A 24,819-nucleotide genomic window follows, 5' to 3' on the forward strand; every position below is an offset into this window, starting at 1 on the left:
TAGAGATTTTCATTATGGATGTAGATCTCAAAACATGAAGGTGGTTCAAGTTGTTCGTTGCTTAATTGAAGAACACTCTCCTGTCAGCTTTCTCGAGCCACTGTCTGTATCTACAAGATGGATCCCTGACTGTACCAGCAGACGAGGCACCACCACAAGGCAATCAGGATCCACACACTAGTTATTCACTAAGCATCAACACTAGTGGTTTATCAAGGGTTGCTTGTAATGAGTCTTTGTACTTGTCACAAGACAAAATAGCAAGTCTCCCTTCTTACTTTATCCAAGGTATCGTGGCTTTTTATATCTGTAGATCACTTTGATTTCAATAATACAAGAATGGAAAATGAAAATTTTGATTTATACATACATTTTTGTCATACACTAGCAGGTTGCAAGACAAAATAATTGATACATCTAGTGTTTGCCACAAGAGCCAGACAGACATGTGGCAATCTATTATAGAAAACCAGGTAGATAAAATGTATAGGAATGTGCCACTCTTGGCATCAATTGAAACTGGATTTTCATTATTGTTATAGAATGATTGTGAGAAAGCTTTAATTGATAGTGAAATAGAGAATCACCATGAGTCTGAATCAGCTCTAGTAAGATTAAGAAATCAAAATTTAAGTGAATAATTATCAGATATGAGGAATGACTAAAAGTTCAGTTATCCTTGGTACATTTTAAAGAGTTGCTGAGTGAAAGGCTGACTTTCATGTTCAATTATTTAAACCCATTTCATTATTATGATGATAGAGGAATAATTATTTCTATGGATTCTTAATAAAAAAACTAAATGGTTTTGTCTTATTTTACATACCTTGTATATATTTCATCTTCATATGGGGTCATTTGTGTATACAAAATGTGATTTCATTATGTGAATATATATATATATATATATTTTTTTTATACCATGTGGGCTTTTCACGGGAATTTCTGGGCTAAAGGGGATACTTTTTTGGGTACCTCCTATCTCAAAGCCCACCCGCTAGGAAACCGTTGCCCCGAGTGAGGAAGCCCAACCTACACTCGGACCGTGGACAGGATTCGAACTCGTGCACTTGGAGACCCCTCGGTGAGGTGAACCAGTTTTGGTGTCTGCCTCTAATATGGAAAAGATGACTATGAGTACACAAGTGATTCATGCAAAGTGTGCATGATAAAAAAATCTCGTCTCTTTCTTCCACAGGAAAAAAGAGGGAAGAACATCAGCAACAAAGGCAGTTTATACAAAGAAACACAGGTTTGATGTTTTACCCCAGGTTGGTGTTGACTTGGATAAAAAGGACTAAATTGTTTTTTGGATTAAAAGGACTAAATTGTTATTTTAGTAACTGAAACAGCTTTGAAAGCAGCAACTTGAGATATAATTTCTGACCAGGGCAGGGCTGCCTCTTGGTGAACTAAGCTGGTGTGTTTTTGTGGGCAGATCAACAATAATGATGCTGGCTCATAGAAGCTAAGAGCAACATTACAAATACAGAACCTAAGGAAACACATTAACAATACTGGTGTTGACTGAAGATGACTTTTACAAAGATTTAAGTAATTATTTCAAGCTCAAAATTCAAATCATTCACAGTTAATATCCAAGTCTTTGCTAGGACAAAAGAATTGTGCCTCCCACCTCCGATGTAACAAAAAGTGGTCCTACTGCCATCAAAGTAACTAACATGGACAAGTCTGGGGCTGCATACAGCAACATTTTTATAATTTTGATTATTTTTAAATAATTGAACCTAATTATTAAAATAATGTCCAGAAAAATTAAAGAACTATTATTGCAAAATAAAATATTCAGACAAAAGATTTATAAGAATGAAAAAATAATGCCAACATGATAAATAAATCACTGCATAGTGTTATATCAAATGTCCTAGTAATTGACAGCTTGACATCCTATGTTACTCATGAGATCCACATTGGCTCGGTGCTTAACATCAACACTTGCTATCACAAACACAATGTAATGCTTTCATACTCTTGCACTTGAGTTTACTACAGGAAGTTTACTTCCCTCTTTTATGAACTAAGGAGGATGTGATGACCTCTGCAAAGGCTTGCCTTCCCTCATATCAGGAACATTGGAATGTAAATGCAAATAATAAAGAACCAGGCTAAGAAGGCAATATAAACATCATCATCATCATTTTCATTTAATGTCCACATTTTCCCATTTTGGACAGATGATGACTGCTTTCCACAACTGGTGATCTTGTGCCGTATGTTCTTCTATTCCCAACCGACTCATATCCTCCATCACACACTCCCTCCACCTTTCCATTGGCCTTCCACTGGCCGTCGGCCTGCAACCCTCACCTCCTCCACCTTGCTCAACACCCCTCCCTCTGCCCTTCTCATGTGTCCGAACCATCTCAATCTCCTCTTTCTCAGCTCAGAAGGCAATATAAACATTGAAAAAAATTCATATAATAGGACATGGATAATACAAGGAGACAAGATTTGCATTAAGTTGGGATTCATGAAAGTTGCCTACAACAGAAGCATTGTGGACAAACTACTCAAAACTAGTACACTTCAAGGAGGGAGAATGAGGTGGTGGTGGAAAAACACCTTTGCACTGCAATCTTTATAACAGATCAGGGGCCATGATGGCCAATGCATGACCATAGCTGCTCTCTCACCACCTTGATTAGTATGTTCCCTTTAAACATGATGGCTTCAGTGTAAACAGAGCTGTGTGCATATATACTATCAAGGTATTCCAACTTGGGATGAAAAACAGCATTTGGAGATTTTGGGGTAATTTCCAATGATATTTCCAAGAGAAATAGACTGACAAATTGTTAACACCCTCAACTCATGTACTTAATATTTTACAAATAATACCGAACACATCGCCAATGATCAATCAAAAGTACAGTCTTAATTTCATAGAATTTGGAAGAGGGATTACTATATCTTAAATGATAAACTAAATTATACAGAGAAGATATGACAATATTTACTATAATAGTATTGTCAACTGTACTTCCTCTCAATATCCAAGCTGATTTCATCTGCTTGTTCTCATTGCTTTACTGACCCTCCTAGAGAGTGAGAGAGTCTGTGGTACATACAATGCTGTCTTGTAATCCCTGCCAGTGCTGTGCAGCCTTCCTGTGGTATCTCACCTCAGGCAATGACCAATTTATCTCATCTACGTAACAAAAAAAAATATATTACTGCATAAATGTATATCCCTATTAAGAAAGAGTAGACTATCAATGAAGTTAACTGGAGAGAAGGTTAAGTTGCTATATCCAAAGCAAAAGGTTCGCTATATCTGACTATCATTAAAGGGAGGCTTCTTAGTGAACTTGGCTTGTTACAGCAATACTCATTCAATAATATGCATTCTTAAAGTGTCAAATTTTGGTGGTGAGAACATAGAAAAAGACACAGAGATCAAACTCAATACTGTCCACCAACCATGTGCCTTGTGTTCAATAACACCTTTCTGCCTGCACATCACTCAGTCTTACCACCTTTTTACCAAACTGAATTAAGAGTTGCTCGAAAGAATCTAAAATCAATTGTGTTCTTCATTAGGCTTAAAGGATTTATAATATCCAATATCTGTTATACTGAGAATTTACTGTACTATATCCCACACTACAACACAACAATTCTGAAAATATTAAGAAAAAAAATTACAGCATTCAACTGCTGTAAGTACCAAAACCACCCCATGACACCTCCACCCCTCTATCTCCTGGCTACAGCATTAAGGCACAAAGAACAGCACCTGAGGCTAACTAGACATGTGACTTAGAAGGGACAGCAGCAGTCTGGGTGGTGGTGGTGGTAGCATTGGTCTTGGCCAGGTGGGCAGTGAGAGCAGCCCAGGCTTTCTCCACCTGTTTCTGGGTGTATTCCCCCGCCCACTGAGTGCAGAAGACAACATTTGCTCTTTGCACCAGCTCTTTCTGTGCTATCTGTGAGTCCAGCCGTTGCTCAGCTTCCTCAGCGGTCTTGCCATCTCGTTCCATGATGCGCCGAACTGCCTCTTCTCGCCGCAACACACACACCCACACCTGGTGACATCAACAATGAGATCTTTTGTGGTGATGATGATGACTGCTAAGAAGATTGGTGATGGGGTATTGTGCTTATAATCAATGTTAGCAATTTAGAATTATCTGTCGTATAAAAATATTATATATATACAGGTAACTCGATTTACATGTGTTTGATTTACGAGTTTTTGTTATAACGCAACCAAAAAAATATTATAATTAATTTGATTTACGCGATCGGTTTGCTTATACACGATTTGGCCCAACCGCATTTTCAAACTGAGCACCAGACGCAATTTCAAACTGCGCGCCAGAGAGTTCCACAGCTGGCCGATATTTGGGAGCTCTGCTCTTCTCGTGCCTCATTTGCAGTCTGCCAGCACAGAGTACAGACAAAATCTCTTTAATCTGCCTATAATTCACCAAGATGGCCCCAAAACATCCTTCATCTTCTTCTGCATGTGGGGTTATTTTTGATAAGTGGATTTTTGATAAAGTGGTAAAGCTCAGAGGAAGATGGTGACTGACTGTGGTGTGAGTGGTGAAGGCAGTGACGCAGTGGGTGTTGTGTTTACATATTCTTTGTTTTGTTGTTTTCTCTTTTTTTTCTTGCTTTTCCATTTACTTTAAATACATTTCTAGTATTTAGAATGGTAAATAATAAAAACATGTTAATTTACCCAAATAAATTGAGAATTTTGTAAGAATTTTTTTTAACCACATCCCGCATCCCCCTATTATCTATTGTTTCTTATAAGAATTACATGTTTGTTTTACGCGAATTTTGATATACGCGATGCCTCTTGGAATGCATCTATCGCATAAATTGAGAGTTACCTGTACTGTACTATACTGCTTTTATTACTTTCACCACTACTATAGAAGTAGTACTGACAAAAGTGATGGTAATTTTACAGTGACAGTAACAGGTAGACCGAAAAACTTTTTGTCTATTCACACAGCAATTTGGCAACCCATGCCTTGCTTCATGAAATTTGTTTGTCACATCAACTTATTTTGTTATTCATATTGTTTTAATTTTCTTTATGTGATCCCCATTATAGGCAAATCTATTTCTCTGTTGCCAATTATTAGCTGTCATATATTTCTTCTCCAGCTATCTGTCACTCCTGCATCATCACTACTACCACTACTATTGCTACAATGTACTTCTCAATGTCATAAGTATGTTATGGTCCTATAAAATGTGTTTTTCAATGAGTAACTTGAATTGGATAAATTATGACATTGTGGAAAAAAATGGGAAAAAAGGGTCAAAGAAAATAATAGAATACAAAGAAAATAATACTTCAGCTGAAATAGTTCTGAATTGCAGATTTTGGTCTTAGTCTTAATGTCAGACACAGTTTTCCATTCAGCTGTAACAAGAAAATTATTATAATTTGGTCACTGCATGTATGATATAAAAATTAAAGATTTTTCATCAACTCATATCAATTACAATTCAATTCATTTAAAACATTTCACTTTTTAATCCAATTTGACATATTTATTACATGAGTAACAGTTCAGCTTCAATTCACTTGATAACACACTCCAACCCAGTTTACAACTACCACTTCTAACTAATTCTTTTTCATTTGCTCTTTATGAAATCCAGTTATTTACTTGCATGTCTTTTTTTACCAAACCTTACTTTATACACAAAGACAGTCTTTTCTATTCTCTCTAAAAGTATTCCATCCAGTATCAGTTCTTATTACTCCTGTGGCCACAAATGCTCTTTCACCAAGAGCCAACCAACCAACTCTGTTCTGCACCACTTCCACTTGTGTTGCCTTGCTGACCACCTCACATTTTAACCCATGGAATGAATTAAGTAGTAGTTACTCCCTTCCATATGCCCTCAACAACTAAATACTACTTATTGACTTGCACCTTGCTTCACAATCCAGTTCTCTCTATTGTTGATTCAGCTATCATATGGTTTTCAGTTTTCATTTCCTCTGAGCCTCTCCTATCGATGGTTAAATACATGATAGTCCCATCTTGTAGTGGTGGTGTCACAGTCTACTCCTACAGTGGTCTTGGGAGTCATTTTAGTGGTTTCCACTTGTTGCAAATTCCAGTTGAGATGATGTTTCTATTTAGTCCTGGTATATTTTGCTCTTTCTTGTACTTCATATTTTTATGATATATATATATATATATATATATATATATATATATATATATATATATATATATATATATATATATATATATATATATATATATATTCTTTTCGGTCTATATATATTTCAAATAAAACACTGATTAGTCTTCAGGTTAGGCCTTGGTAATATGGTAATTTATTATGCGAATGCTTTAATCACTAGCTATATATATGCAAAGTGCAAGTAGTATGTTTTTCTTACCAGGTTGATATGCATATACAATTCATACACCAGTTGCTGCCTGTTGTGGGATCAGGCAGGCACTGGCCATTCTGGCTGTCTCACTGATTAGGAGATTATGACATCAGCTTATGTTGAGTTTTGAAACGCCCTTCATGATAACACCACACTCATGCATGAAATTATACACACAAGTAAAGAGAATGAAATTGTCAGTTTGGAAGCTTAAGCATTTACATTGGAAAAATATATTACATCTATTGAAAATTATAAGTATAAAACAAATACATAAATAAGTAAATAAATGAATAAATAAATACAAAACAAAAACATTAATAAATACAGACACCAAAATTTGGCTGAGTTATGTAATTTTCCATCATCGTCTTGAGCATTTACCATTATGAATGAGAAGAGAGAAATAAGTGGAAAGATTAAGTTCAGGGATTGCTGACAATTAGGGGACTGCCTTGTCAAGTCATTCAGGCACTTACTGCCAACACTGGCAGGAATCTCTGTTCATCTTATCCAGCACATCACAGATATACTTATTCCACCTAAAAACAACCAAAAGACTCACCTGATGACAAAGTCTATCCCACCCAGCTTCCAGTAACACTGCAGCATCCAGGACCACCACAGACGTCCCCTCTCTTGCCAGCTGGGCCACTCTCTGCTCCACCAGCCGCTCTATCTCTGGCCACACAATACTGTTCAGTTGCTGTCTTGCCGCTTCATTGTTGAACACTCTTGCTGCTAGTGCTCTTCGGTTGATGTGGCCATCCTCACCTACAATCTCTAAGGCAAAGATATCCACTAATGCCTTGTGGCATGCTGTCCCTGGGAGATATGCTTCATGGCCCAGCTTGTCACAGTCCACCACAGCTGCACCAAGCCCCGCCAGCCGTCGGGCAACACTTGACTTGCCACTGGCAGAGCCTCCAGTGAGACCAATGACACAGGGATGGACAGGGATGGCAGGGTTGAGTGTGGGCTCCTGCAGGATGGTGCCAAGAAGCCGCATTCTTCCTGAGGAGGAACTTGCCTTAGTTTCCTCTTCAGTGGACTGTCGTTCTTCATCCTCTACCAGGGTCACCACATGGCCCTCAAGTAGTGGCAGGCCCTTCTCTTCCCTGACACGATTAATTGCTGCCACACCGCCCTTTGTCTCCTCACTCACCACAAGCATGTCCATGTTGGGATCCCATGCCGTGGGGCCAAGGGGCTCCTCAATGGGCACGGCATGCAGCTCAACACTGGGATCCAGCTCCTCCACCAGCTGGGCCAAGCCATCCATCCTCTCTTAAGAGGCCTGATCAGCTCAGTAAGAGTTTTCTTCCTGAGCAAGGGGCCATCAGCCATCCCACAGAGAAGCCGGCCATTACATCGCAGCAGCGCTGCTGACAACATAACCAGATGGCCAACATGTGGCTGGTCAAAAGTGCCACCCAACACTACATTAGCATAAACCTGGTCTGTTGGAACAGAAACAGGCAGGGGCATCTCATCTCCACCTTCCCTTTTCTCTTGTGTTTCAGGCAATACCACCACTTGCCCACCAGCAGCCAGACAGCTACTGTAATGCTTCTCTCTATCCTGCCCCGTGTCCTCCAGGATCAACACATCCACTGGAAGTCGAGTCCTAGGTGGTCTAGGTATGGAGTCTTTAAAGCCGGCCAACAACACCCGTACATCCAGACCGCGGCAAAGGGAACTGCTGTGGCCATAAATGCTTGAAATGATGTGACTGTAGAGGGTAAGTGGTTTGATGCTTTCTGGCAGATGAGTTCTAGCTTGTGGATCAAGATGGACATAGAGTGTTTTAGTCACATGCTGGGAGGCTGCTCGCAACACCTGCAGGACAATGAGGGAGATGGTCAGCAACACACACACACACACACACACACACACTGGAACAATCACCCCTCACACCACTCCCTCACACACACACACACACACACACACACACACACACACACACACACACACACACTGGAACAATCACCCCTCACACCATTCCCTCACACACACACACACACACACCACAAGACCATCCTTACCTTCTGCACTACACACATACGAACTTACACCCACACTATCACCCAAACCCACACTGACACCACACCACACACACCCACCCTGGGCAGCCTGGCTACAATGCCACCTGCTGGATGAGTGAGCACCAGGAGGCCTGTCACCGGACACATCTGGGAATCAAAGGGACAGCAAGTGAAAATTATAATGATTATCTTTTATACAAGAGGGGAAAACTGGCTAAAAGAAACAAAAATCATTGAATGCCAATGCCAGTCCCCAAACATGGTCAAGTTAGCCAAAAGAATGGGATAAATTACTTGAACAGCTTCATCTATGGAAAGCATCAAACTTTTATTACTTTCATGTTAATGTTCTGAAAAAAAAATGTAGATTAAGATAATTTCCAACTTAAATAAACTTAGTTATTTTGGAGGGTGAAATTAGATAGTTGACTGATATTGGGTTAATGTAACACTGTGAGACTGAAGTTTGGTTAAGGTGAGATTGAGGGAGCAAGGTGATGCAGGGCAACATGAGGCATCCATGAGTCCTGTTTTCTGTGATCTAGATACAAATATAATGAAGGATAATCTTACCAATAGCAACAACACCAATAGAGCTGCTATATTAGGCACATAGGATGATGAATACTCACTATACAAAAAGTATGTGGGGTGTTTACTTCAGGGTCATGCATGGGTAAGTCTTGCGCTGCATCACACATTCTAGGTGAGTGACCCCTACGTAATGGTACTGTCCTACACAAATTATGGGGATTGGTGGGGAAAAGGCTATTCGTACAACTGATAAGAAAGATAAGAAAAGAACTGCCACTTTAAATAGGGTATACTACATTTAATAACTAGAGGAGACTACAGCCAAGTAAAAATCTAAATAATAATAATAATAATAATAATAATAATAATAATAATAATAATAAACAGAACTGACAATACCTGCAAAAGGCGTAACTTGAGATATGAGTCCACTATAGGCATCTAGGTAACACACACAGTGGCTTATTTTGAGTTGCAATATTCCGGCTCCCCACAGTTATGTCATTCCTAGATGAGGTGACGTGATGCGCCTTACCTTTACAGCAGTGACAAGTCGGGTTCAGGAAGGTTCATACGTAGTTTGGCAGTCACATGCATTTCAATGTTTACGGCGCTTCGGTTTATTTGCATTCCGCTCGTGTAGAGAAAGCGTCACAATTGATCCCAAACTTCGCTATTTCACGTATTAAGCTAAATGTGATACATCTTCAAAGCTGGACGTTGTGGCACTGAGTTGGGACTTTGCGACTTATCAATGATTTAGCATCACCATGAATTTCGAAATCATTAAGTTGAAAGTCGCACACGCTTAAAAAAAAAGAAAGAAAAAAACACTTAGTAAAGTTGCACCACGACTTTTGCCGCGACTTTGAACATTTTCCCTTTTTAGAGAGAGAGAGAGAGAGAGAGAGAGAGAGAGAGAGATTGCCGCTGCTGGGGGAGAAGGCGGGGAGGACATGGAGGAAAAGGAGGATGACCCGTAAATATTAGTTTAGGCTGTTTTAACTATATATATATATATATATATATATATATATATATATATATATATATATATATATATATATATATATATATATATATATATATATGTGTGTGTGTGTGTGTGTGTGTGTGTGTGTGTGTGTGTGTGTGTGTGTGTGTGTGTGTGTGTGTTTATTTGCCTTATGAAAGCATCTTTCTGTTATCACGCTAAAGTTTACTTTGTAATTTAATGGAGTCGCACCGAGAAAAAGAAAAAAAGTCATAAGTCGCACTGGAGGTGCCAAAAATAGAGTCGCAAAGTCGCAGTCATACCAGATTTAGAGGCAATGTCACCGAGTCAAAATTTTAGAAAGTCTAAGGAGTTTTCATAGGATTTTCTTACGATAATGTATCTATCTCAAGAAACACATCTGAATAAAAAAAGATTTATTAGACTGCTCACCTGCCTAATATGTTTCTGGCTATCTCATCATTAAGGCATGGAATATACAGATATCATCATTATGATCACTGTAATTATGGAAACAATAATATGCTATAAAGGGAGGTTAAGTGCGTCAGAGATAAAAAAAGAAAAGAAAAGCACAACGAGGAGGGAAGAGGAAAGGAAGCCAAGATGGCGACTGTGAGCGGCGTACTCACAGATGGTGTTGCAATGACGACCCTGGACAGCAAGTGCCCGAGGTGCAAAGTTAATTTCAAACTTACAGGTGAGAGCAAGAGAAGGTAGAGGAGCGACATAATGGCTCATGAACGCCAAAACCTTGTAGTCCAATGAATGACGAAGACAGGTGAAGCCGGTTGGGTGGCTTGAGTCTTGGGGAACGCTAGTCACAATGGCGTGGTGGTGATTGCACCGTGTTTGTGTTCGTGGTGGTGATGGCGAGGGTGGCAGGATGAGGAAGGTCCCTGGGTAATGCTGACTATGGTACAATTTCCTGTAGGCATTTAACAGCGTGCTTTTATATTTGTCATATGTTGCTCAGTGAGGGGTGACGCATCAGTAGCAGTGGCTCTCCAGCTGCAGGCCACGCGTGGCCGCGTGTTTGATTGTTTTTGGCCGAGGCCTGAACTGGTTCAGAGGTTCAGATTGTGGGATGTGTTTCTCTCTTGTTCATTTTCCCCATTTTTTCTCTGTTTTCTTTTCCCATTCTCATTATTACCTCTAACACTTTCTTTATTTTATTTTCATTTTTCTTCTATTATCAATTCTTTTTTCCTTTATTCTCATTCTTCACCGTTGCTTCCCTCATACGTACTTTAATCATTATTCTCTTCACTTCAACTGTTTTCGTCTTTTCTAACTTTTCTTTTCCCTTTCCCAGACATTATCCTTTCCTGCTTCCTTGTCATGACGTGGGAGTCAGCATGTGTGAGCTTGCATTAAATAAACACTGACCGACCAGATTTGGAAAGTTTCTTTGGATAATATTTCCACTTTTTTTATATGTATGAGGGGAAAGCTAGACAAGGATAACAAAAATGATGAAACAAAAAAAATCTGCTTACTTATATGCCAGTCCCCGAGCAGATCCAAGAGAGTTAGCCAAAAGAATGGGATAAATGTTTTGAAACCTTCCTCTTAAATGAGGTCAGGTGATATAGAAAGATGGAAATACAGAAGCAGGTAGGGAGTTAAAGAATAACAAAGAAAAGTCTACTTTAGGATGACGAGTGAAAATTTACAGAAGGTGGAGTTAACAGACCTTCATGAAGAAAATGAATTCCTTTTACAAGTAAAGATGTATATACATATATTGAAAGTTCTAGTAATCACTACTAAGTTTGTGTAAGACAATGACAAACATTGGTTAATCTTTACAGTGCTCCACACCCATCTGTGTGTGCACATAGTACACATACTTACTGTCTGTGAAGGTTGGAGTTAACACACTCCTTTACAAAGCCCACAGTAATTCAATGAAATCTGAAGGTAGTAGTAAAGAAATACTTTGTTCATTTACTTAGCTGCGATAACTAAAAGAGTTTATTACTTAACCTTATTGGTAATAACTAATAGTTGATAGCTGGTGATAAATTTAATGCCTTTTAATTGATTATTTTAAAATTTCAATACTGTTAATAATGTTACTAATATTTTTTATAAACTGACAAATCCAGATCTGTTTTAATCTGTTTTTAAAACTTCAAGTTCAAATTTTATCTTGTCTTATCACTAATGAAAAGTTCTGTTTTAAGTAACAATAATTAGCTACAATTAATGTTTAAAATTTAAAATCTTGAACATGTTCATGTAAAAAAAAATACTTGAATTATTGATCATCACTAGTTTGGAAATGTATCACCTTTTTATTTGTGGCAGAATGTCCACATCCCTCACCAAATGACTCCTTGTGTCTCCTGTGGGAATCACTCCCCATCAGGAGAGTCACTAGGTTTTAAGAAAAAGGGGGAAGGGGCTTAGTCCCCAGGAGATTCACAGGATGTGAGCTTGCGAGTGAAAAAGTTTTTGCGCTTTCAAGATCTTTTCGCTCACAACAATTACAATTACACAACAAACGATGAAGAAATTTAAATGGTTGAAACTGGAAATGAAAGAAAGCTATAGTCATCTTTGGCAAGCATGAGATGGCCCAAACACATAAGGACAGTGCTTCTGCATGGAAAAGCTACCAGGCAACTTGAAAAAAAAAAAAAAAGGGGGGGTAAGAATATTTTAGGGGGTCTTCAGCCCCCCCCACAAAAAAAAATAAGCCTAACAACGCCCATGCTCCTCATGGCCTCACCTTTGTCTCGCAGCCTTGTCTTGGTAGTGTGGGTCCAAGTGTGGGTCTCCCAGGGAGGTCACATATATGGACAGATGAGGCCTTTGTACAAAGTTAGCAGTTTTAGGAAGGAGGAGGAAAGAAAAACTGGCAGGGATGACTCAGAATACCTAAGTTTATAGAAGATATATTATTATTAGTACTACATATTACCTGATATATATGTCATCTTTCCATACATGTTGCCTTAGATATTCTGTTGCCTTTACACACATGATATACTTGTGATGTTCATGTTGTGCCTCTCCCACAGAACGGAAGCAGCATGTTTACCACAAGCGTGAGCCACTGCTGCTGTCGTGTGGTCATGCGGTGTGTCAGACGTGCTTTGGGCTTGGCTCCCACACCTGTGTAGTGTGCCAGACGGTTAGTAGCAGCAGCTCCATGTACGACTTTGATACCTGATGACTTTGTGCTATTGTGATTGTTTCAGTTTAAAGCCTCAGTGGTATTTAAGTCATGTTTCGTTGAGTAGTGGTGATTTTTATGCTTAAAGCTCCTTTTTCCAATGTTAAAGTCATATTGTTGTATACTGGTGGTCTTTTCATCATAAAACCTTTTTGTCAGTGCTCATGTCATGCTCTGTTGTGTTCTGGCAATTTTCTGCTGAAGCCTTTTTGTTAGTTTCTCTGCAATATTTGGTTAATTTTTGTTACATGGATCACTCCCAAATTAGTACTCTGATGCACTGCCATAATCATCAGCTGGTACAGTGCCATGCCTAAAACTACAACCTTTAGTCACTTAGAGTAGTGTTGGTGAATTGTGTTGTTCCCTGGTATTGTATGGGTGTCTTGGCATGCACCTGATGTGTACTAAACCTGGTGAATGGGGATTATACTGTGATCTAGGCTTGATGAACTAAAGCTGCAGTGTGAAATGAAGCAAAGTCTCCACATGGCCAGAAATTCAACTGCCTTGTGCTTTCATATAACCTCCCAAGTTTTCATATTTTTGTTTTACATTCCTTCATTTAGCTGTTCCTTTCATTCCCAGGAATTCAATTGTTTTCACAAACCTCTCAAGTTTTCATATTTTGTTTTAGGTTCCTCCATTTCATCCATTGTTTTCTTGACATATCTCATCACTAAGGAAGGCTCTGTGACTGTACCTTGTTAAATTATCTCAGTGTTATTTCCCTTCATTTTCTCCTTTCTTTTCTTGACATATCCTCTCTCACTAAGGATGCCCCTGTGACTGAGGCTTGTTAAATGATCTCAGTGTCTTTCTATCAGTGCATTAAACCTGATCCTTAAAACAAATACTGGAGTCTGAAGGGGTGGTGCTTTCTTACACAGGTCACCGTATTTCATAAAAAGTTCTACAGCAAGAAACATCTCTACATTGTGGGCAGCCTCTACCAAAGCAGGAATTCTGGGTGAGTGGATGAGCTGTGGGTGGCAGGAGAGGAGGGGAAGAGGGTAAGGTGAAGGAGGGAGCAGACAGAATGAGGTGAGGAAGTTAATAGGCAAGTGAGGAGAGGGAGGGATGAGGTGAGGAAGTTAATAGACAAGTGAGGAGAGGAAGGGAGCTGATAGGTAAGTGAGGGGATGGAGGGAGCTGATAGGCAAGTGAGGGGAAAGAGAGAACTGATAGACAAGTGAGGGGATAGAAGGAGCTGATAGCCAGGAGAGGGGAAGGAAGGCTATAGAAAGAACATGAAAAAGGTGAACTATTTTGACAGCATAGAAAAGTGATAATCCTCAGGTGAAAAACAGAAAAAAGTTGCATTTTCATCATTCAGGCTTATACCAGGATAGTTTTCTCAATAGTAAGTCCTTTCATGTTCTTTAATCTATTTTTATCATTTGAAAATCCAGTAGGAAGTGTGAGAGAATTACTTTGAATTAGTATTGCAAATAGTTTTAAGGATACATCATACTTTATCATAGTAAGATCTCTCTCTCTCTCTCTCTCTCTCTCTCTCTCTCTCTCTCTCTCTCTCTCTCTCTCTCTCTCTCTCTCTCTCTCTCTCTCTCTCTCTCTCTCTCATATCTGGAGCTCTGTAGTTTGAGTAGCATGTGCTGGTGTAGATTGTGAGTGTTGTATATTGTGAGGATAATGGTGGTGTATTGTTCTGCAGGAATTTAAAGATGAACACTCATTTCTCCAAGCTGTACCAACAACCAAAGCAAACCAGCAAAGGTAATGGCAAGTTCTGTGTGTATTTACCTAGTTGTAATGTACAGGGTTTGAGCGGGCTCATAGTGTCCTGTCTCCATACCTCCATTTATCTAGCTTTTCTTTAAAGTTATGCACACTGTGCTGTAACAATTCCATTATCCAATGCATTCCATTTTTCCACTGTTCTGTGTGGGAAACTGTATTTTCCAATATCCTTCACACACTGCCTTATCCTGATCTTCTTTTCATGTCCTCTTGTCCTTCCATCTTCTTCCGTCAACAGCACCAGGTTTTCTTTGTCTATTTTTCAATATGATTTACTATCTTATACATTGTTATTAGGTCCTCACGTTCTCTTCTGTCTTGTAAGGTTGGCAGTCCCATTTCCTTCAGTCGTTCTTCATATGTGAGGTCTTTTTTTTTTTTTTTTTTTTTTTTTTTTTTTTCTTTCTCTCCTTCTTTTCTTCTTTTTCTCGTAGGGAAGAGGGTCAGCCAAGGGCAAAAAGAGAAAGTAAAAAAAAAGGCCCACTTGAGTGCTGGTTCTCTAAAAAGTGTAGAAATTGCCAAAACCATCAGCCAAAATTAGGGGAGCATGCCTCGATACCTCCCTCTTAAAAGAAGACAAGTTGTAGGAATTCGGAAATACAGATGCAGGGAGGGAGTTCCAGAGTTTACCAGTGAAAGGGATGAATGATTGAGAGTCCTGATTAACTCTTGCATTAGAGAGTTGGACAGAATAGGATGAGAGGAAGAAGAAAGCCTTATGCAGCGAGGCCGCAGGAGATGGGGAGGCATGCAGTTAGCAAGATCAGTAGAACAGTTACCATGAAAATAGCGATGAAATATAGAAAGGGATGCAACATTTCGACGGTGAGAAAGAGGCTGAAGACTGTTAGTGAGAGGAGGGGAATTGATGAGACGAAGAGCTTTCGATTCCACCCTATCAAGCAAAACTGTGTGACTGGAATCCCCCCAAACTTTACTTCTGGCACCATCTTTGTAGCAATCTTCTGTATCCTTTCCAATTTTCTTATATCCTTTTTAGAGCTCGGAGACCATACCACTGCTGCATATTCCAGCCTTGGGCGTATCTTGCTTGTGATGATTTTTTCATCATATCTTTATCCATGTAATGAAATGCCACTCTTATATTAGTCAACATCTTATATGATAGTCCAAATATCTTGCTTATGTGTTTATCAGGGCTCAGATTTTCTTGTATGATCACTCCAAGATCTTTTTCCTCTTTAGTCTTCATTATTTGCTCCTCCCCCATCAAATAGTTCCATGCTGGTCTTCTCTTACTCTTTCCTAGTTCCATTATGTGGCATTTCTTGGCATTAAACTCCAATTTCCACTTCTTGCTCCATTCATAGATCTTGTTTAAATCTTCCTGCAACAGCAGACAGTCCTCTCTGGTTTTGATAACTCTTAGCAACTTTGCATCATCAGCGAATAAATTTATATAACTGTTTATCCCAATGTGAATGTCGTTTACATAAACTTGAAACATAATGGGGGCTAACACTGACCCTTGTGGCACTCTGCTAGTTACTTTACCCGAAGATGAGTATGTATCTCTAATCACAGTTCTCATTTCCCTATCCTTCAAATAATCTCTTGTCCATTCGAGCAAGGTTCCACGCAGTCCTCCAATGTACTCTAGTTTCCAAAGAAGTCTTCTGTGCGGGACTTTATCGAAAGCCTTTTTAATGTCCAGGTATGCGGTGTCTACTCATCCATCTCTGTTTTCAAGTCCTGCTTAACAAGTTTGATACATATGACTGCCCTGTCCTGAACCCAAATTGTCTGTTCGATATGACTTGCTCCTCTTCTAGAAATTTAACCCATTTTTCTTTGATAATTATTTCACATAACTTCCCTACGACACTTGTAAGTGACACTGGTCTGTAGTTTAGTGGTTCAATTTCCTTTCCTCCTTTAAATATCGGTATTACGTTGGGTTTCTTCCATTCTAGTGGAACTTTCCCTTCATTTATTGAACTTTTAATTATTTCCCAAATTGGATCCAGTAATTGCTCTTTACATTCTTTTAACACCCAGCCTGATACACCATCTGGCCCCATTGCTTTTCTGACTTCCAACTTATCCAGTTATCTTCCAATATCCTGTTTATGCACTGCAATCTCCTGTAATCCTTGGCAATCCAATGTCCTATTAGGTTCTGTGAAATCATCATCTGCAGTGAATACCGTTTTGAAGCTCTCATTATTTCACACATGTTCTCTGTTTGGTATGTCTTCCCTTCTTTATTTATGTTTTCAATTGTTTCCTTATTCTTTGTTTTGCTGTTTATAAACTTGTAGAAAATGTTGGGTTCATCCTTGCTTTTATCCACTACATCCTTCTCCAACTTTTATTTCCTCTCTCCTTACTCTAATATATTAATTTCTGGTATCTTTGTACTGCCGACTATTATAGTCATTTCCTGCTTTAAGAGTTTCTTCCACGCTTTATCCTTTGCCTTTTTTGCTTGTATATATCTAGCATTGTACCAAGCATGTACAGGTAACCCCCGCTTAATGGGAGGTGACGCTTTTTACTTAAGAGGTGTTTTTTTTTTTTTTTTTTTTTGTCAGATTCTCATGAAATTTGGTGTGTGTATGTATTAGTACCTCAATTACAAGAATCCCAAGTATTATTGAAATACGATCATTAGTTTTAGAGAAAAAATATAATATGCGCTGAAAACGGTAAAAAATAGCATCGGCATTCCTTGCTATTTCTCAAATGTTTTTCAACCTACTACTTTGAAAATAAGTGTACATGATGTAGATGTATGTAGCTTTTTTTCCATCGTGAATAATTTTGGTTATCATAATTCATATATGAAAAAAATTTTCAAATATCGATGACAAAAAACTACCTTTTTTTCTTTAAATTTTTTTTTTTTTAGAGACAGTTTTTTCGAAATGTCTCACGATGAAAAAAATTTCCTATGTTTCCTCTTTCCATTGATACCTTTATATCTGAAATTACTTAAAAATTAACGGAGATATTGCGCTTGAAATATCAATAACTTTAGTTTTGAGATATGAGCTGTTTTCTGTTGAACAGTGCATGTCACGATGTTTGTTGGCTACATGCCTAATCCCTGGGAAATTCTGTTCAACCCTGCACAGCCAAGGTCATTTATTATCTCATATACAAGCTTGTAGTACATATACAAGTTTGCAGTTCAGCTCAGTGAGGTCTCTTTCCTTCCCAGCATCATCTACCAAGTGACGTGTTATTGGCGTGTCACTGCGCATGTGGAACACGTGACATTGATGTAGGTGTCAAAGCTGTTATTTGTTGCCTCCATTGTCTTGGTACCCCAGCATTTGGTACATGTTCCTGATACCAGACTTTCAAGCTGTGAATGAAACATAATGAATTTTTCATCTTCACAAGGAGGAATCTTCCTTTTCAAATGATGAAAAGGTGTATCCATCCTTGTTGTTCCTCATGACTCGGTTGTTGCTTGTGATGGTGAAGCTGACAGCTGTGAGGTTGAGGGAACAAGCTGGAGGTGATGGTGGTGGAGAGGACACGTGTGTGACCGGGGTCAGGTCATGAGTGGGTGGTGGCGGATGTCACTGCGACGAGCGACTGAGATCTTTGCCCACTTCCTCCCTTCTCCTCTCATTCAGCTTCTTCATCCTTTCTCTTTGGTTGGTCTTTATCTTTTATTGACGACCCATGACTTTCAATGTTCTAAAGTGCAGGAAAAGTGGAAAATCAAGACAATTAGCTGCAGAGCGCTACACATTACATTCCAAGACGTCCGGCAAGACACTGCCTGTGACTGCCGACCTCACAGCCTTCTACAAGGCACATAGCCTCCTTCCCGCTCTGTCCTGTTGTTACCATATGAAGGTCTATAACATAAATACACTAGAAAAAAAAAAAAAATAATAATAAAATAAAATAAAATAAAATGCTACAAAATCATAAGCAACGACAAGTCATGTTGCCTACCACGTGGCGGGGCATTTAAAGAGACCTTTAAAGTGCGTAAATAAAGGCGATTTAAACATATAAGGAATTACGACAGGAACTTGCCATTTTCACAGAAAACTGTAGACATTTCAAGGATAACAGCAGTATTAATAACTCAATTTTGAGGTTTGTTTTTTTTTTTTTTTTTTTTTTTTTTTTTTTTTTTTTCGTTGCCTCCCCTTAACAAAGGTTCACACAATGAAGGTTTCATTTTACTACCATCTGCTCGTTTAACAAACACCAAACTCGCTTTAACAAAGTTTTATCCAGGTAATTTTTTCCAAGTTTGAAAGCTCCGCCATATCACGCAAGCCGACAGGCTTTTGAATACACCAGCACCTCTCGTGGACAACACGCACACCACTCACTCCCCCTGTTCAAAACAATAATGGCGTCAGCAGCAGCTCATCTTCCCTCGCTCAACTTACCACCAAAACGCCCTACAATGTCGCCTAGCGTTGCTAAGAAGACCAGGAAGTCTCTTACTCTTGAAGTGAAGCTGGATATTATTCACAGACACGAGAGAGGCGAGAAAACTAATAGCATTGCTCGCCACCATCTTGACTCCATCTATTGTCTCTACTATTTTCAAGTCAGCAGACTCTATTAAGAAGGCTGGTGAGACCGTATCTTCCTTGCAAGCTAAAAGAACCACCTGAAATCGTGACTCTACAATGGATAAAATGGAAAGCCTTGTGGAAATGTGGTACATAAGTTTTGTATGTGATACAATGATGTGCCCGTTGTTTATATTCCAAAGGTTGCCAGTTAGTGTCTTTTCTGTTTCACTCTCCCTCCCTTCATAAATTTAAGATCATCAACATTATAAAGTTACGTAGATACATACATTAGTGTACATTATAATGACTTAAATTAAACTGCCTAAATGTTTAACTTCATAATTTTTACTTTCATTAAACCTTTCACTGTACTATGATGCACTCTCGCTTTGTTTACTCTCCATGGAAGTTCAAGTCAGGGGTTAAACTTGTTATAATCGGTTCGCTTAACGAAGTTTCGCTTAACGAAGGGTTTTTAGGAATGTAACCTCTTTGTTAAGCGGGGGTTGCCTATATTTTTTTCTGAACTCTATAAACAGGAACAAACTTCTTTACTCCTTCATTGTATTTCTGTAAGAATATGTCATATTTCTCTTGTACAGTCATCCTGCACATAATATTACTCCACTCAATATCAGTAAAATAACTCCTTAATTTTTCAAAATCCGCTCTTGCATAATTTAATCTCTCTCCTTTATAATCCTCTCTGTATCTTATCTCATTTTCTCGTGCATTTGCATCTGTAATGTTACATGATCACTTTTCCCCATTGGACTAAGGTATTGGTATGATTGGAGGGGACTCTGGTTTCTTTGTGAAAACTAGGTCAAGCAACAATGGTTATTCTTGCCCCTGTACCTTGTTGACTCCTCCACCCACTGGTCCATTGTATTAACCATAGTCAACTGTAACACTGTGTGTGTGTGTGTGTGTGTGTGTGTGTGTGTGTGTGTGTGTGTGTGTGTGTGTGTGTGTGTGATTCACTGTTTGTATTGACGAGACAGCCAGAACCGAGCTCAGAGCTCATTATTTCCGATCTTCGGATGTAACACAATAAGGTCACAACTCCTCGATTTACATCCCGTACCTACTCACTGCTAGGTGAACAGGGCTGTGCGCTCAACCACTGAGCTACCGGGTGTGTGTGTGTGTGTGTGTGTGTGTGTGTGTGTGTGTGTGTGTGTGTGTGTGTGTTAATGATTTGATGTGTACCTTTGTGCCATGCAAATTATGATTATTTTTGAGAGGAAGATTCAAGTGCAACTTGAGGGAGAAGTTATGGCAATTATTTTTAGTATTTGTCTCATGGTGATTTGTTCAGTGTGCATGTAGTTAGGCTAATGGTGATTTGTACAGTGTGCATGTCAACAGATGTCAGTGTTACAGTGTCTTACAATTGAAACCGATTGAAATCTGTGACATGACTCCTTCAACTTCATCTATTTCTGAAGGAAGCTAGGTTAGGGCCAAACTGCTCGAAGCCAGGAAGAAACGCATCATAAACACACACACACACACACACACACACACACACACACACACACACACACACACACACACACACACACACACCTGGTAGCTCAGTGGTTAGAGCGCTGGCTTCACAAACCAGAGGACCGGGGTTCGATTCCCTGGCCGGGTGGAGATATTTGGGTGTCTCCCCTTTCACGTGTAACCCCTGTTCACCTAGCAGTGAGTAGGTACGAGATGTAAATCAAGGAGTTGTGACCTTGTTGTCCCGGTGTGTGGTGTGTGCCTGGTCTCAGGCTTATCTGAAGATCGGAAATAATGAGCTCTGAGCTCGTTCCATAGGGTAACGTCTGGCTGCCTCGTCAGAGACTGCAGCAGCAGATCAAACAGTGAAACACACACACACACAGGCCTATCCGAAGATCGGAAATAATGAGCTCTGAGCTCGTTCCGTAGGGTAATGTCTGGCTGTCTCGTCAGAGACTGCAGCAGATCAAACAGTGAAACACACACACACACACACACACACACACACACACACACACACACACACACACACACACACACACACACATACTGTTTGTGATGTGTGTTTGAATGTGAAGTCAACACTTTGTCTGCCTAATAATGATGATAGTATTGGTCATGTTTTACTTCCACAGGCCAGTGTCAGGAGTGTTGCCAGACCAAGGCCACTGTCCTGTGCACCACCTGCATGTCACAGTTGTGTGATGGCTGCTTCAAGAAGGTAAGAAGGACTATTACAGTATGAGGTTGTGTGTATACATTTTAGTATACATTTAACAAGATTTGAGTTAGACTTCTCATCATAAATAGGATGAGTGAAAGGCTTGAATAGCTGTGAAAGTAGGTCTTAGTAGAACATTTGGAAAGTAGTGATGGTGAAAGAACAAAGTGTTTCAGAATAAGGCACAGTGAGAGACCAATTGATAAGCTGACACTAATTCCTCCTTGACATACTTGCTGCACAGATACACGTTCCCAGGATCATGAAGAATCACAAGTTTCAGCCACTGACTGAGGGTGGCTTGTGGCACATCACGAAGTGCCCTGACCACCCACAGGAGTTGTGCTCCATGGTGTGCCAGACTTGCTCCTCTGCTGACTCTGAAAAGGTGAGCCATGTTCAACACACCAACACATCACTGGCTGATTTCACAGACTCAATATTACAAGTGGGTGTTGCTATAGTCTCATGTTTGTATTATTATTGTCACTTACTAGGTAGTGCACTCTGGAACTCCTTACCTGCTTTCTGAATTTCTATCTTCCTAGGAACTTAACTCACTTTGGTTAGGATAGGTCAAGTTACACTAGGTTAAGTCAGGTCAGGTTAGATGAGGTTAGGTAGGTTTGGGTTTTTCAAGACATATATCTCATTCTTTTGGCTAATTCTCTCTGACTTGCCCATGACCTGGCATTTAAGTGGACTTTTTTTTTCTTTTCCATTCGTTTTGTTGCCCTTGGCCAGATTTCCCGTGTTACATAAAAAAGTGATGTTGATGGTGCAGTAGTCATGAATCAGGAGTAGAAGTGAGTTTTGGTGATCTGAAGCCAAAGTGGTCCTGAGTCTGCAGTGAATATGGTTCCTCAATAGGTGTCTCAATGAGCAAGTCATCTTCATCACCCCAAAGTTGTTACTGAGTGCCTTTGAGTAAGACTTGAATCTGCATTAAGCTTCATTGGTTTACTCTCTCTCTCTCTCTCTCTCTCTCTCTCTCTCTCTCTCTCTCTCTCTCTCTCTCTCTCTCTCTCTCTCTCTCTCTCTCTCTCTCTCTCTCTTTCATATTTTTGTACCTCTCCATCATTTCCTTTCCTTAATTATTATCTCACCATTTCCATTTCCTTCTCTAATTCTTTTCCTTCCTCAAAACTTATATTCTCCTTTTTCAAGTTTGTTATTATTATTATTATTTAGTAATTTAATTGCTTATCTATTTATTTATTATAATTTTCGTTCTTTATTCCACCGGTGATAATTTTGTACTATTTCCTCCTCCCTTTCAGTACATATGCACTCGGTGTCACATCATCGGGTCACACCAGCAGCACGAGATCATTGAGCTGGAGTACCTGGTGAGTGTGTGTGTGTGTGTGTGTGTGTGTGTGTGTGTGTGTGTGTGATGTCTTTTTACTCCTGTGTCGCTAAACTTATCCAAACTGTGTATATTTACGAGTTTTCATTTCTAGTCTACTGTTTCTGAGTTTCACTGGTTTAGTTGTATTGTTTTATTTATTTATTTATATTTATTTATTCATCTGTTGATCTTATCTTTCATCTATCCATTAATCTTTTTTTTTTTCTTTTCTTTTCTACCTTCCTTCATATCTATCTTTATCAATGAATAAATCAATCAATTCTCTCTCTCTCTCTCTCTCTCTCTCTCTCTCTCTCTCTCTCTCTCTCTCTCTCTCTCTCTCTCTCTCTCTCTCTCTCTCTCTCTCTCTCTCTCTCTCTCTCAATCTGTATGTACCTTCCCTTCCTTCATTCGTCTGTGCGTTTGTTCTTTCGTTCGTTCTTTCGTTTGTTCGTTCGTTCGTTCTTTCGTTCCTCCCTCCCTCCCTCCCTCCCTCCCTCTGTTTACTCTAATCCTTCACAACCCTTCCCTCCACATTCTCACCCACTGTCTCTCTGAATGCATCCTATAATAACACCTTCCTCTTCCGTTCACATTCTCTCACCTTCCACCTCTCTCTCTGCCCTTCAGAACTCACTGCAGATGCCACAAGTGGAAGCTGCCCTGAGTGAGGTGGAGAATTTTGTGAAGGATTTGCAGTTTCAGAAGAATGTGAGTACCCTTATAGAATTACCACAGGGGAGACAGATGGGTGGGGATAGAAAGATGTTTACCTTGTGTTTTGTTTATTTTTATTTATTTATTTTTCAGGATGTTTGCTTTGTTTTTTGGTGTTGTGATGAGTATATGTTTGGAGGCTTTCTTTTGGGTTCTCTTTTTTGTGTTTTATCTTTTTTGTTTCAGGGATTGGGATTATATTTTTGTGTTACCTGTGTTGCATTGCTGTGGAGTAAACAAATGGGTAGGAATGGGACGATGCTAGAACCTTTTTTATTTTTGGCACCTCGATCGTTGCAAGTTTTTTTTTTTTTTTTTTTTTTTTTAAGGAATGTTGCTTGCATTTTGATGTTTCCTGTATAACATTACCACGAGGATATTGGAACTTATTGAACCTCCTTTTTTTTTTTTCTTATTTCTTGGTTTTATTGTCTCGTACTTATATATTTTTAAAGGAGGATAGTGTGTTTCGTGGTGTTAGGTGAGGGCAAGCTAACGTGGGTCTTGATGTTGGTGAAATATTGTGAACATTACCGTAGAGCAGTGTGAGGGGAGGATCCATACTACTACTACTATTGTACTCGTAGCCCGCCAAGAGAATCGCCACAGCTGTATACATTTGATTTGTAGTAGCGGCGCCGCAGTGTTGCCAGGTCGGGTAGTGAGATAGTCATGGAGGTTAGACACTAGAAATAAATAGCGATAGACAGATGTTATTTATTGATATGTTTACCTATTTATTTATTTATTCTACTGCACGATATTTGGCTTTGTTTTGATGTTATAGAGCGTGCCCTGGTGTGTGGCAATCAGCTGACGCCACCACTAGTCAGTTTTGGCGCCAGCGGTCAGTGTCCGTGCTGGGAGGGAAGTGGCTGGTCTGTCTAGTTAATAAGCGTATAGTGGGCTGTGTTATGGCTTGCTGCTGCTGCTGTTGTTGTGCTGTGATTGGTGTTTTAACGCTGTCTCATACTGTGTGTGCGTGTGTGTAGAGAGACATCGAGATTATCAGCAGAGAAGCAGCGGCAGTCAGTATCTGTGTACAAGTGAAGACATTATAGTGCCGCCGCCCACCAAATAGTGACACACACACACACA

At 39.5% G+C, this 24,819-nt stretch overlaps 2 protein-coding genes across 2 annotated transcripts in view; one reads left to right on the forward strand and one right to left on the reverse strand.

Annotated features, from left to right (window-relative positions):
- Window positions 1-340: 340 nt before the first annotated feature.
- LOC123515467 (bifunctional coenzyme A synthase-like) lies at window positions 341-9,211 on the reverse strand. Its single transcript, XM_045274054.1, is given in 5 exon segments — window positions 341-4,046; window positions 6,966-7,690; window positions 7,693-8,239; window positions 8,524-8,592; window positions 9,078-9,211. Coding segments are annotated over 5 exon segments (1,689 nt in total). The 5' UTR covers window positions 9,147-9,211; the 3' UTR covers window positions 341-3,767.
- Window positions 9,212-10,579: 1,368 nt separating this feature from the next.
- The window catches only part of LOC123515466 (RING finger protein 17-like), a 134,464-nt gene continuing 120,224 nt past the window's right edge, over window positions 10,580-24,819 (forward strand). The window contains exons 1-8 of the mRNA XM_045274053.1: window positions 10,580-10,673; window positions 13,003-13,115; window positions 14,048-14,127; window positions 14,833-14,894; window positions 21,568-21,653; window positions 21,898-22,041; window positions 22,934-23,002; window positions 23,635-23,715. Of these exons, the coding sequence (XP_045129988.1) occupies window positions 10,580-10,673; window positions 13,003-13,115; window positions 14,048-14,127; window positions 14,833-14,894; window positions 21,568-21,653; window positions 21,898-22,041; window positions 22,934-23,002; window positions 23,635-23,715 (729 nt within the window). The remainder of the gene's footprint in view (window positions 10,674-13,002; window positions 13,116-14,047; window positions 14,128-14,832; window positions 14,895-21,567; window positions 21,654-21,897; window positions 22,042-22,933; window positions 23,003-23,634; window positions 23,716-24,819) is intronic.

The sequence above is a fragment of the Portunus trituberculatus genome, chromosome 39 (genome assembly GCF_017591435.1).
Source record: "Portunus trituberculatus isolate SZX2019 chromosome 39, ASM1759143v1, whole genome shotgun sequence".
Taxonomy (NCBI): domain Eukaryota; kingdom Metazoa; phylum Arthropoda; class Malacostraca; order Decapoda; family Portunidae; genus Portunus; species Portunus trituberculatus.